Here is a 12,753-nt window from a genome sequence, read left to right on the forward strand (position 1 = left end):
CTCATAGAGACGACGCATTTCTACCCTTATATTTTGACACAGGGCGGCTCTGCAAGAAGGCTTGTGGCTCTGCCCTACGCCAAAAGCTTGTAAATGAGGCTCTGAATCTCTTAGATGCAGCATGGCTGTAGTTTGAAAAACATTATGTGATATTTGAGGGGCAGGGGTTTGAAATCTGTTTTCCTTGCTGTCTCAGTCTGCCATCCTTTGGAAACAGTGTGTGAATTGAGTACCATTGAATTGGGTGAAAGTAGCATTTGTTATTTATTGGTGTTAGCCGCAGATGTCCTATGCAGCAACACATTATCAGTTAATGAATATACACTTTTTTTTTGCATCCACAGTTGCTGCTGTGCTCTCACCAAACTTTCTTCCCAACAGGTGATGATATCCAACTCACGGCTTTCATGGCTTGTCACTATCCTCAGGAAATGCCTCCAGGTGTCTGTGAAATTTCTGAGCACACAATGAGGAATTCCCAATTTTCCTTGAGTTTTGTGGCAGAGTGTGGCCAAGACATGGATGAATTGGAAGGTACGTCATTTTCAAGGTGTATGGGGAGCTCGTGATACACTGGTGAAGGGTTAAGGTTGCATGCCAACCTGGAAACCTCAACTTACAAGAGAACATTTCTTTTCCATTGCTAGTGTTTCAAGGGATTTCTGAGAACTATCCCTGTGGGAATTATTGCAGGAATCTGCCTTTCTGTTCAAGTACCCAGGCCTGAGCAGCCAAGAGGACCACTGGAAGGCATGCAGGGCCTATTAATTGGTGTCAGCCAATAGAACTGTGCATCTCCCCAGTCACCAAGGGTCGAAAGAAGTATCCTCTACTCACATCATTTAACCACTGTGTATCAATGTCCTGCCCCTCTATGTGATTGACATCATCAGCAACTCTATTTAACTGATCTGTAGCTGTGTTAGGTGACAGACCCTGCAATTCTCAGAATCACACGCTTTTTAAAATGTAAGAAATCTTTCCAGCTCATGAAAGGCAGCATTAAAAGGGAATTCCCCATTTATATTTGAATAGAAAAGGTATTGCTAATTACAGGGGAACATCATTCATCTGTAATTGATCCAGGAGCTGAGGTGGTAACTGATTTGCAAATACAAAACTGCCTGAAAAACTCAGTAACTTAGTAAATCATATCAGTAGTCTTGAGATAAGCATGTACTGGTCAAACAAAAATCTCAAATCATGTATTCAAAGCAGGCTGTTCAAAATAAAATGTTATGTTAATAACTATCTCTTATAGATATTGTTAAACTGAAGGAAATAAAAGGAGAGGGATGTATCCTTAGGGCTGCAGTGGTGGAACTCAGACCTGGGGAACCGGGTTCGAGTCTCGGCAACAACACTCAACATCCTGCGACTCTGGGCAAATCACTTAATCTCCCTGTGCCTTACTAAAATGAATGTGTTCATCCGTATCAAAACTGTAAAGCAATGTGACACCCGGGGGCAGATTTACAATAACTGGCGCATCCCTGCATATTAGCAGGGATGCAACAGTTATTTTGCGTGACTCAAAAACCCCCTTGCGCCAACATGGATGCGCCGCATTTACAATGCGGTGTACCGTGGCGCAAGGATAGACAGATGCATGACGCATCTGTTGGCGTAAGGGTGATGCCGTGCTGGAGTTGTGTCGCAAGCATGACACAACTCCAGCACTGCTAAGGAGTGCCCTATACCTAATATGCTGCGTCACTCCTTACACCTGCTTCAAGTAGGAGTAAGAATATGACGCAGCAGGGACGTAAAAGTGACTCAGTGAAAACTTGTAGATTTCACTGCGTCACTTTTACAGGGCTTCCTTGCGACGGCACGCCCACCCTTGATACATTATACCTGACACAGGTATAATGTAACGCAGGGCTTTACAACGTGACGCATCTCACTAGATGCGTCACGTTGTAAATATGTCGCATAGTGGTGCATTGTTTACGCCACCGCTGCGTCACAAAAGTGACGCAACGGCGGCGTAAAAGTGTCGCAAGGGGCTTGTAAATCTGCCCCCCGATGTCTCGGGTGTAGTTTGCGCTATATAAAACTCTAACAAATAAAATAAAAAAACATTAAATGGACTTAGGCTCTCATTAGGAGTGGCCCAGCAAATGGCCCAGATTTTCCTTGCTTCCAGAGTGACCGAGACTGGGATTACTGGTATCTCTCAAAGGACGGAAAATCTGGCCAATTACAAGGTGGACTCCTGAGCATCTACTAAAATTGGGGGATTACTGGGAAGTCAGTAATTCCTGTTCAATTCCCCTCGGAATTCCTCATTTCCCCTAAGGTTCAAACTGAGATTTCAGCTGCCTTAATCCCCAGATTGAAGTAAAGAGGTTAGTGGCACACCTGTGGATCTCATAGGTTCGATGGGGATGGCAACTGCTGATAGGGGCCCAATTCAATGAGGAGGCTTCTTGGAATGGCCGCATGAGAGTTTTTCAAACTATTTGGGCTCTTCTTCCCGAAACATACCTTAGATTTCTTTTATTAAATACAACCAAACAGTTCCCCTCTCTTCCACCTTCAAAATATTTACAGATTTTAATCTTTGCCTTTGTGTTGCTCTTTGGTGAGCCACACACACACGCACACACACCTGCACACCAACAGGTTATACAAAGTGCCCTTTTACATGTTTTCCTATTCACAGGCATTTCCAGTTGTGTACCTTGAAAACTGCGCTAGGTGCAGTTTCCAAGGCGTAGCACTGGGCATGTCATGTGGCAGGTCCCAGAAGCTCCTGCTCTCCAGTGTACAGTTCTACATACCATTGAGCAGGGGAATGGAGCTTCCTGTGCAAACACTATTTTTCTCACTGGTGCAAACATTTCTTCTCCTGGAGAAAGCTCTTTTACTGAAAATCAATATCATCCATGGGTGATCAGCTCCCCTTCACATCCTGGAAAGAGAGTACCTTAAACCCTTGGCTGTAGAAAATCTGCAACCATATTAAGGGCGAAAGTGGTTAGATTGTTTGAGAAGTTGGCCTGGTATATGCTGTCCACTAGTTATAGTGGGCACCTTGCACCAGTCCAAACATCCCCTTATTGATGATAGGTTACAGACAACCTTATTTGAAAGCTATCGTAGTGGTAGCTATGGAGAGCAGCCTTCAGGCTAAGTCTTGGAGGAATGTAAAGCAGCTTGTTTTACCAGTCTATCATCTCTTGAATGACCAAATGAAAGGAGAACTACACCAGGTAAATATATAAAATATATGTATTTCTTACTAAACACACCCTGCTGGACGTCAAAGCACATATGTTACAATTAAAATATCACAGTAAATTTCCACAATATACGATAGGCCCTAGGGGCGAACCAAACCATATAAATGAGAAAGTGGTATAAGTTGTGGTATAAGAACCACAACTTGACTAGACACAAGGCCTAGAGCCTGTAGAATTGCTGGGTCCTCAAGGAACCACCCAAGGTAGTGACACAGGGGACCCACGAGGGACGTGTGCAGTGTGAGAACACAGCCGCGAGCCCCGTTAGCTTCTATAGGGAACGTCGTGGTTGACATTTTAAAGGTTAAGGACACTTAGAAGGTGGACTAGGAACAACCCTTTTGGACTTAGATGGTTCTTGGGCCAACACCCACGGGAGCACCGGAGTACTTGTATTACCTCACCCAGGGAAGCCGGGTGCATAGGTGTAAAATGGTGTCGGGCATCTTCGTCGATTTCAATGGCAAGATCCTGAAAAGTGCTGCTGCCGGGAAGAGGAGAAGTGTCCAAAGAGATCCAAGCCTGGATCAAAGATGTGAAGAACCTGAAAGCAGAGGGGACAGAGTCTGGGTCACTAGTCATTGACCAGGGGCACAATAGACAAATGCCCACCGATGCTGGGTGCTTCAGGTGCGAAGAGTGGAAGCTTGACTCTTCAGCCACGAGGACCAGGAGGCTTCGACGATGACCAGGAGCTGGATTCGAGCTGTCCCACGAAGGATGTCGAGTGCTGCAGCATCAGTGCCCGGATTGAACACAACAAGCCTTGACAACAGCAACCCACGCAGGAAGGGGAAAGATGCTTCAATGCAGACCAGCCAGGTCCTAGGGACTCTCCAAGCAATGGAGAGTCAGGGCACATCTGGAGCAATCAGGGAGGTCCAATTAAAGTTAAAATTGCCTTCACAGTGACTCACCAGAGATCGCGAAGGGACTGACACTAAGGTTCAGTTTAAGCTATGCTCATCTCTAAAGGTCAACATGTTTCATGCCTCGTCGACGAGGAGGGGTAGGTGATTCTGCATATTTCTCCAACGTAAGGGACACCATGTTCCAGGTGTCTACATACTCCGCCATACATGGACTGCGGTGACACTTTCACTATAGAGAGGTCACTGCACGACACTACAGAAAACTTGACCTGTAGTGTGAATACATGGTAAGTAGTATTTAACCCCACCATGCGGTGTAGATAGATTCACTGAGTAGGTCCTGAAAAATTGCCACGGATCAAACTGACCAATAGGCATGAAACATGTTGACCTTTAGAGATGAGCATTGCTTAAACTGAACCTTAGTGTCAGATAAGCTGCCACTCTGTTTGTTTTATTGAGGTGGATAGCCAACAAGATTAAAATACTTATTTGGACTATCCTACTTCTTTTAAATCACCCTTTCACTATATCTACACATTACAGGCCGCACACCCACTGCATCATATGGCGAGGAACAAAAGATCTCTGCTAAAGAGCCCCTTTACGGGTGCCCGTTGGGTACTGCAGCGCCGACCCAACGAGGAGCAGGTCCATATGATGAAGCATGACACCTAGCTCGCTGGGTGTGTGAGGACCCTAGTTCCGAAAGGAGGAATTCCCCAACTCTCTTTCTCGCACCAAATACCACCGAGTTTGTAACTACGAACAAGGGTGGCTTGGTTTCTTGATTCAGTCTTCTCCTAGGCACCACAATAAGAGGAACTGCATACCTTTAGATAGTTTCATTAAACTCACCCATATCCCGGTAATGAAGTAGCAAGTTAAAGCGTCAGTTTTGTGACACGCTACGCATCCTACGATCAAAGGAGTCAACAAAGGAAATGGAATGTCCTTCATTTGTGTTGATTCCGTCTCCTACACTAGAGAGCGCGTAGCCTTGGCAATAGCCCTTTGCTTGATCTGAAATGGCAGCGCTGTTCTCAAATTTCAACCGGAGCGCATTTTAAGTGCGGCTTTAGCTCCCTCTGGTGTTTACAACGCATATAATTTCGTAGTTTGTACAAACAAGCCTTGATAAATTCAGGAATTTGCAAGCCTCAACTTTAAACGTGATTAGATTAAGCAACTTTTATTCTCAAGTAGGAGCCTTAAGGATAAGAGCTCAACACCCCATTATTTTGATATGGAAACCAATAACCCTCAACCACAAGAACTTATGGGGGAAAATATTAAGAGGTTTCTAGAGGAGGAATTTAGATCCTCGGTTAAGAAGGTGGTTGACGCCACCCTATCCAGGAGGAAAATCTAAGACCCCTTGGAATAGAAAGTTTGACTGTAGCATCATGATAGAAAGAAGAGACCCTTGTGGCACAAGAGATGCTGAAGATGTACTTAACTCCTCTTCGGAGAACATTTTATTATGATGAGATGCAAATGGACAAATTTGTTTTCAATCCAGAAGACACATACAATACATTTGTAATACTAGAGCACGATCTACAGTCACCCTCAACCTCATCAGATATTCGGGGGAAAAATGTTTAATCCTACCACCATTAGGCGCCCACGTAACACAGTATTTGAGACGGTGAGCAAGAAAAGGTCTGGACAAAGAACCTAGGAATTTACTGAGAAATGAATGCCCCAGACCCTCCACCGGGGACAAGGTTTGCAATACTCCTAACCTCGATCCCAAATTAATTACCTTCTTATAAAAGTTTAGGAAGGACTCCAGAAAGGGCATTGAAAAATGTCTAAAACAGTGCCAGGACAAACTCCTGGATATACTTGGTCCTCTTAGCCGCATTTTAGATATGGCAGAAGAAGCCAGATTAAATAATGCACCTGTGAATATCGACCTCTTAAGAGGCTTGTCCCGACATGCCATATGCCTATTGGGTAATGCCAACACTAATTTGATTACCGAAATATGAAAAGCTATCTTATTGAGAATGAACTAGGCCTGGGCGGTAAATTCCGTTCCGCTCGCGGAATTTGCGGAATTTGGGTAATTTCGCGTTCCGCGGAGAACGCGAAATTGCCCAAAAATCTGCGTTCCGCGACTTCGCGAAATTTTTTGCTTGTTCGCGTTCTCAATATGCGTGTTCGCGAGATATTTCACCCCGAGCACGCAAACAGCGATCGCGAACAGGAAAAAAGTATCGCGAACAAGCAATTCCGCGTGTTCGCGGAATTTCTGCGTGTTCGCGGAGATTTTTTACCGTTTCGCGGAGATTTGCGTAACGCGGTTACGCAAATTCCGCCCACCCCTAGAATGAACCCAAAACTAGCGGATCTATCCTCTAGGGAGGACATGGGTGATGTATGAGTATGATTCCACCTTATAAACACTGGGGGGTAGCTGTTCCTAAGGTCGCTAAAGAGTAACAACCAAATTATGGTGGAGAGAGAGAAAAATATGAGCCTGGTCAATCTCAATGAGGTTTGGTTATAAAGAGTGATGGGGGAATCCCTCCTTTTGGATATAGCGCCCTCACACACCCTTGCGAGTGTCATGCTTCATCATCGGGCGTTGCTCCTCGTGGGGGTGGCACTGCTGTCCCCCACGGGCCCTGAGAGAGGGCTCTTTATCGGAGATCTTTTAAGGAGAAGCAGCACTTGCGCATGTGGGTGTGTGGGCCTAGGGGGGGTAAGTATGTGAGTGAATTAAAATTACTAGTCGGTGCCTGAAACCAATATTTTTTCGGGGGTCCGAATGGTATGGTTATAATAAATGTGGATGCTGGAGCTCCTCTTAGGAACAAGTATAGAGGCCGATGAGTATCTACCCTCAGCCGCCAGAATCCGTGCGAGTGTGTATTAAAAAAAAAAACAAATTGGTCAAGATATTTTGCGCTTCTTGTAGGTCCATAAGGGATCCATGGGCGCTTCGTCAGTACTGATAAAAAAGTGATATGAAGAATAAAGAAACAGGGATCAGGGAAAAAAGGGCCCTGTATACCTGTAATACCTAAACTTAGGTGTATATGCGTCCTTGAGCTGAGAAGAACTTCTAGTGCAAGTTCCTACCCCCAACCCCTTACTTAGGAAATCGGGCCTCGTCGGCACTCACTCAGGATGAGACAGAGTTTAGTCGCTCGCCTCCCCCAGGTCACTCAAAAACCCGTCCGTAGTGGTGCGCCGAGATTAATTTATTATTTCAACCTTCACAGCTTTTAGCAAAGCTCAAACCAACATGCGTAGAGGCTTTGGAGCATGCTGACATTTTGCACAGGCTGACAGGAGGGGACCGGCTGTCAGCTGCGGAACGTATAGGGCCCACTTTTACTCACAAGATCATGGAGGACCCTCCAACTACAACAGAGGGTATCGCCAGAGCTCACATTCTTATCCCCAAAGAGGGCAAGGATCAAGATCAGCATGGGAAGAACAAGATCTTCTAATCAAGGATACCAAGGTGACCAGGAGTATTTACCCCCCCCCCCATAAAGGAAGGGGGAGACTAAAACTTTGTATCCACAACTGGGAAAAAATAACACAATATCCTTGGGTTCTATAAACAATAGTGGGTTTCAAGATAGATTTCTGGGATCACCCTTTTCAAACCAACTGTCCCAGAGAAATTAAGGTGGATGGAGAACAAATGACGTTGATAGACTTAGAAGTATCACAAATGCTAGACACAGGGTTTTTAAAGACAGTATCAAACTTAGAAAATCTAGAAAAGGGATTCATAAGTACAATTTTTGGGGTGAAAAAGAAGGACAAGGGATGGAGACCAGTTATAAGCCTAAAAGAATTAAACAATTTCTTAAAAAACAGACATTTCAAGATGTAAGGTATGCATCTCATGAGGAACATCTTACAGCCCAATGACTGGCAGGTAAAGTTGGACCTCAAAGATGCCTACTTTATGATACCCATGGATGAGGACAGCCTGAAGTATCTCCGCTTTGTTTGGAAAGGGACACTCTATCAGTTCATCTGCCTTCCCTTAGGACTGTCTTATGCCCCATGGTGCTTTACCAAGGTGCTGCAACCTATCGTGAGCTACCTCAGAGAAAGAGGATTCCATCTAATTATATACCTAGAAGACAATCTCATTATGTATCAGAGCAGGTGGGAAGTACAGAAGCATCTAACTTGGGCAATAAACGTTCTTCAAAGTTTGGATTTTGTAATAAACTCAGAAAACGTTGTCATAGTTGTAACACATAACATATAATTCCTTGGCTTTCAGTTAAATTCCATAGTATCTCATCTAGTTCTATAGCACAAAAAAGTAACAAGAATAAAGAAAGAAATAAAAGAAGTTTTATACAAAAGACTACATATTACTAAGGGACTTGGTGAGAGTTCTGGGTCTTCTTTCATCCTCTATTCAAGCAGTTTGCCCAGGCCCCCTATACTACAGAGGTCTACAGAGATTGAAAGCGTGGAGGTTAAGAGAAGGTCTATGGTATGGGGATCCAATATTCCGAATACTCGAAGGATACCCGGGAGGACTTATTATGGTGGCTGAAAAAACTTGAAGCATGTAATGGCAAAGCCATCTTTGGGATCGTACCGTACTTTGCTCTTGAATCGAATGCAAGCACCCGAGGCTAGGGAGTCTGGTTAGGCAAATTAAAAACAGAGGGAAGATGGTCATTAAGAGAGCAATCATCCCACATAAATTATCTGGAAATGTTGGCTGGATTCAATGCCCTTATGAGTTTCAAAGACTGGTTGAAGAATTCAAATACGTTGATCTGTTTAGACAGCTTCTCAGCAGTCTCTTATATAAATCGGTTTGTTGCAGGGATTCTGCATATATACAGAACTATGCACAGGAAACCAGGACTTCTGTGTATTGTGGTGTACCAAAAACACGCCTCAGTGCCCAGAACCCCTATTTGGCTAGTTATAGTATCCCATTCGTTCTCCGTACTACAGCGGATCTAACAATGATTGGATATCCTAGAACATGCGACTCAGGGCCTCTCAGAATCCATGGGAACAAGACACTCTTTCGCTTAGATACTCATACCTGTTCACAATGTGAGTAACCAGAGACACTGTATAGTTTAAAATGTTTATTTCAACAAACATGCTCTGTAATGCAGTACACTAGCTAACACTAGCAAAGAAATGCATAAAAACAATATAATCAGCATGGTTAAAATTCCATATAATACCAACAGGAAAAGCAAATTATAAGGACAGTGGATTAATTCTTCTAGCGCTTTACCACCCTCCCCGTGCTTCAAGCTATGTTTATTATAACAGTGGAAGACCTCTGGGCTTGGACAGCGGAATCCCCTACCTCAAGTCTTACATGATACGATTTACATCTGTGGACAAGTGCAGCTCTTCCTCTGGAAAGGTTTTCTCCAAGTGTTGTTAACTGGCATCCCGTGCAATATTAAAAGCACCCAGAAAGTGAGAAGCGCAGCTGTGTTCCATCTTATGTCTATATGTGTGTGGGATGGACCAAAGCCGATTAACCAGTGGAGTTGTTATCTGGCCTTGAACACGAAGTACAGCCGAGAACTCAGAGCACAACAGAAATAGTGAAAGGCAGACAGTTCCCATGTGAAGCAGCACGAGCAAAAGAGTTTACGGAAACCAAGGCATGTAGTGTTGTGTGCATAAGCGGCAAGTTGGCGGTGATGCAAACTAATGCTAACTTAGCAATGTCCGCTGGCACCCCCAAACCCTCACGACAGGTTGGGAGTTACCAAATTCAAAATCTTATCAGATATAGCAAGACAGATTTGGTATTTTTGCTGGAATCAAAAGATTACTCTCAGAGCAGAATTTATACCGGTGGTACAAAATATAAGGGAAGATTGAAATTCAATGTTTCTCCAGGATTACAGTGACTGGAAACCAGTGCTTAATTTGTAAAATATTAAGTCCAGGTGCTCAAATTTGTGTAAGAGGTCACTCCCACTTTCCCCGGCTCCACCCACTTCTCCACTGGCCCCACCCTCTTACTCTATCGGCTCCACCCACATCCTCAACTGGCACTGCTGAAAGGCAGATGTAATAACCAATCTGAATTTCAGCAAGGGAGCCTTCCTCAAATAAGGTTTTGATAGGAGGTTCCTCTAACCCATGGCCACTTTTGAAAATGATGAAAACAAAAGTGCATTTAAAGTACAATTTTGGAACAAATTGGCTAAAGTGACAATGACATCACTAAAGTGGTAGGAACAAGCATAGCAAATGAGCTTTGCAAATTCCAGCGGAGGTGGTGAGGGTGTGTAAGCAGTGGGGCATTTTGGAAACCACTGTTGCAAAAATATTACTAAAACATGCTGTGGCAGTGCTCTGTCAATTATTTATTTTCCATTCAAATTGCCAAAAAGTCCCACTGACATTGAGTTTTACTGATAAAACGATGTGCCATCCATACAATAATGAATGGAAATTGGACTTTAGAAAATATTTACAATTTGCACATCACCAAGTGAGGTGTCTTGATTAATGTTGCTCCTCTTAAAATCATTGTTTTCATCACACTTCAGAATTAAAAAATAATGTGCTTCACTTCTCGAAATGCTGATATACTTTTGAAATGTTTATGCAGTTCCTTTACAGATAGTTTGTTTTACAAAAGCCACTAACTTTACAATCACAAAAATAAAAGTAAACACTACTATCCATTTAAAAAGAATAAACAGCACTTTGTCAGATGACATAGCCTGCCATTTGACCTGTCTTTGAACGCACAGCAAATGTAACAAGATGAAAAGAGAACAACGTAAAGGCATTATATTGTCCATTCCCCTATTTGAAATCTACACCGATTATTTTGGAGTTGCTGCAGCCTCCACACCCCTATTTCCAGTACCTATGGTCCAGGCCAGAAAGTATTGAAATGGCACACACTAAGTTCAGACAATGCAAACTTAGCAGGTTATACTCACCACCACCAGTATGCTCTGTCTGTGCCGCCCTCTTCCCTCCTGGCCCGACGACGCTGGAGAAAGTGCCACACAGTCTTGGTCCAAAACTAGAGGTCACTCTGCCTCAGAACAGAAGCGCCCAGGGAGCCCTGTGCACGTGTGCATGGCAAGGGGTAGCCAGCAAGGGATTATATATCGAAAGGGGGGGTGGGCTCTAGCATATTGCAGAGATGAACTACTGGGGTCTCCAGATACGCATTTCCATATTATTTAAAGCTTATGCTCTGTGCGAGCATAAGCATGATATAATATGCAAATTCTTTCCATGGTGTCGGTGAGGGCAGAGGCCACGTGGACAAGGCAGAGCAACCATACTAGAGCAATTCAATTTGTAGCGCTTTCTCGCTACCCAATTGAATAACGCCCCATATGGATGGGGTGATGTTTACTTTAAAAAGGAAAAAAAGCAATGCAGGGTCATCACTTGTAAAGCGTGTGCACGCTGAGCCTGCACTCTACAATGTGCTTGCTGCTGGTGCCGGTCGGGAAGGAGAAAGGGAGGCTGGCAGCATCATGTGCTTAGTGCAGACTACAGAGTACAGCCTGTCACAGTGGCCTTCTGATTTTGTCACCGTGGGCCGACTTTGCTAAAAAAAATATAGGCCTCCAATAACAAAGCCAGCCCCCTGTTTCAGAAATGGCCCGACCTTCCAGCCTCCTGGGGGTCTGCCCGGTACCCTGCATTCAAGTGTGATTGCTTGTCAGTCACAAGTTACAATACCAGTAGCCTCACTAGACGTGCTCACTGCTGCAAGGACTCTCAGGCGCATTCCCTCGGCTCTACTGGCTCCTTCCCACTGAACTCTGCACCCAGACATGGCACACTTTAAACAAATAACCTTCTTTATCAACAGTTTAAACCAGCCCCGCAGGGGCCCCCTGCTGGCTGAATATTCACAAGGGCTGCAACACGACCCCTCACTTCTGCACTCAAAACGTTTTTTAAGGCAGCAAAACAACCATTCAGGCACTTCAGAACATGTGTAAACTGCTGATCTTAAAGCTTGGGACACAACATCATAAAACGAGAATCTCTAGAGTCTGCTGGTTAGGCGTCATATAAATGTATGGATTAGTAGGGAGGGAAACCAACATATTAATTCATACAGATTTAACTCTCGGTAGCAATTTACCTACCTCCCACCCAATCACGAATTGGTCTCACTCTGATTCAATTTAAAGAGAAGCACATACAGAATTAAGTGAACTGTTTTGGAGGGGCACACAGTAGGAAAGAGTTGTCACTGTCGGAAGATGAAAACGTCATACAAATGTGTTGTTATAAAAAGCATGCACATTAATGAACTCAGCTATCCACACTATATTAACATAACGTAATGTTTAATGGCAATACTTGGTTTAGGGAACATCAGAAGCCAAAACAAGCATGCAGTAAAAACATATTACTAAGTATAGCCCGGAAGTGAGGATCAGTTAGAGGGTCATCTCTTGAGCACGACAAAACTGGATGTCTCCAACGAAATCTCCCGTATTTGAGTTTAGCTGCTGTTATGAATGACGGGGCATTATTCCCAGGAGGAGCGACGTGGGTACAAATTATTTTCACTTCACCTGGCTGACATAAAACTCTAATGGCTGGCAAGCTCAAGAAAAAGCAGAATTACTTACTGCTTTTATTAATCTGATTCCGAGGCC

The 12,753-nt window shown here is 44.0% G+C and overlaps 1 protein-coding gene across 1 annotated transcript in view; it reads left to right on the forward strand.

The window, feature by feature from the left end:
• Positions 1-12,753, forward strand: part of LOC146808901 (uncharacterized) — a 110,998-nt gene that overhangs the window by 28,368 nt on the left and 69,877 nt on the right. The window contains exon 3 of the mRNA XM_085615712.1: positions 382-534. Coding sequence (XP_085471838.1) covers positions 382-534 — 153 coding nt within the window. The remainder of the gene's footprint in view (positions 1-381; positions 535-12,753) is intronic.

This window comes from Triturus cristatus, chromosome 7, assembly GCF_964204655.1.
Source record: "Triturus cristatus chromosome 7, aTriCri1.1, whole genome shotgun sequence".
NCBI lineage: Eukaryota > Metazoa > Chordata > Amphibia > Caudata > Salamandridae > Triturus > Triturus cristatus.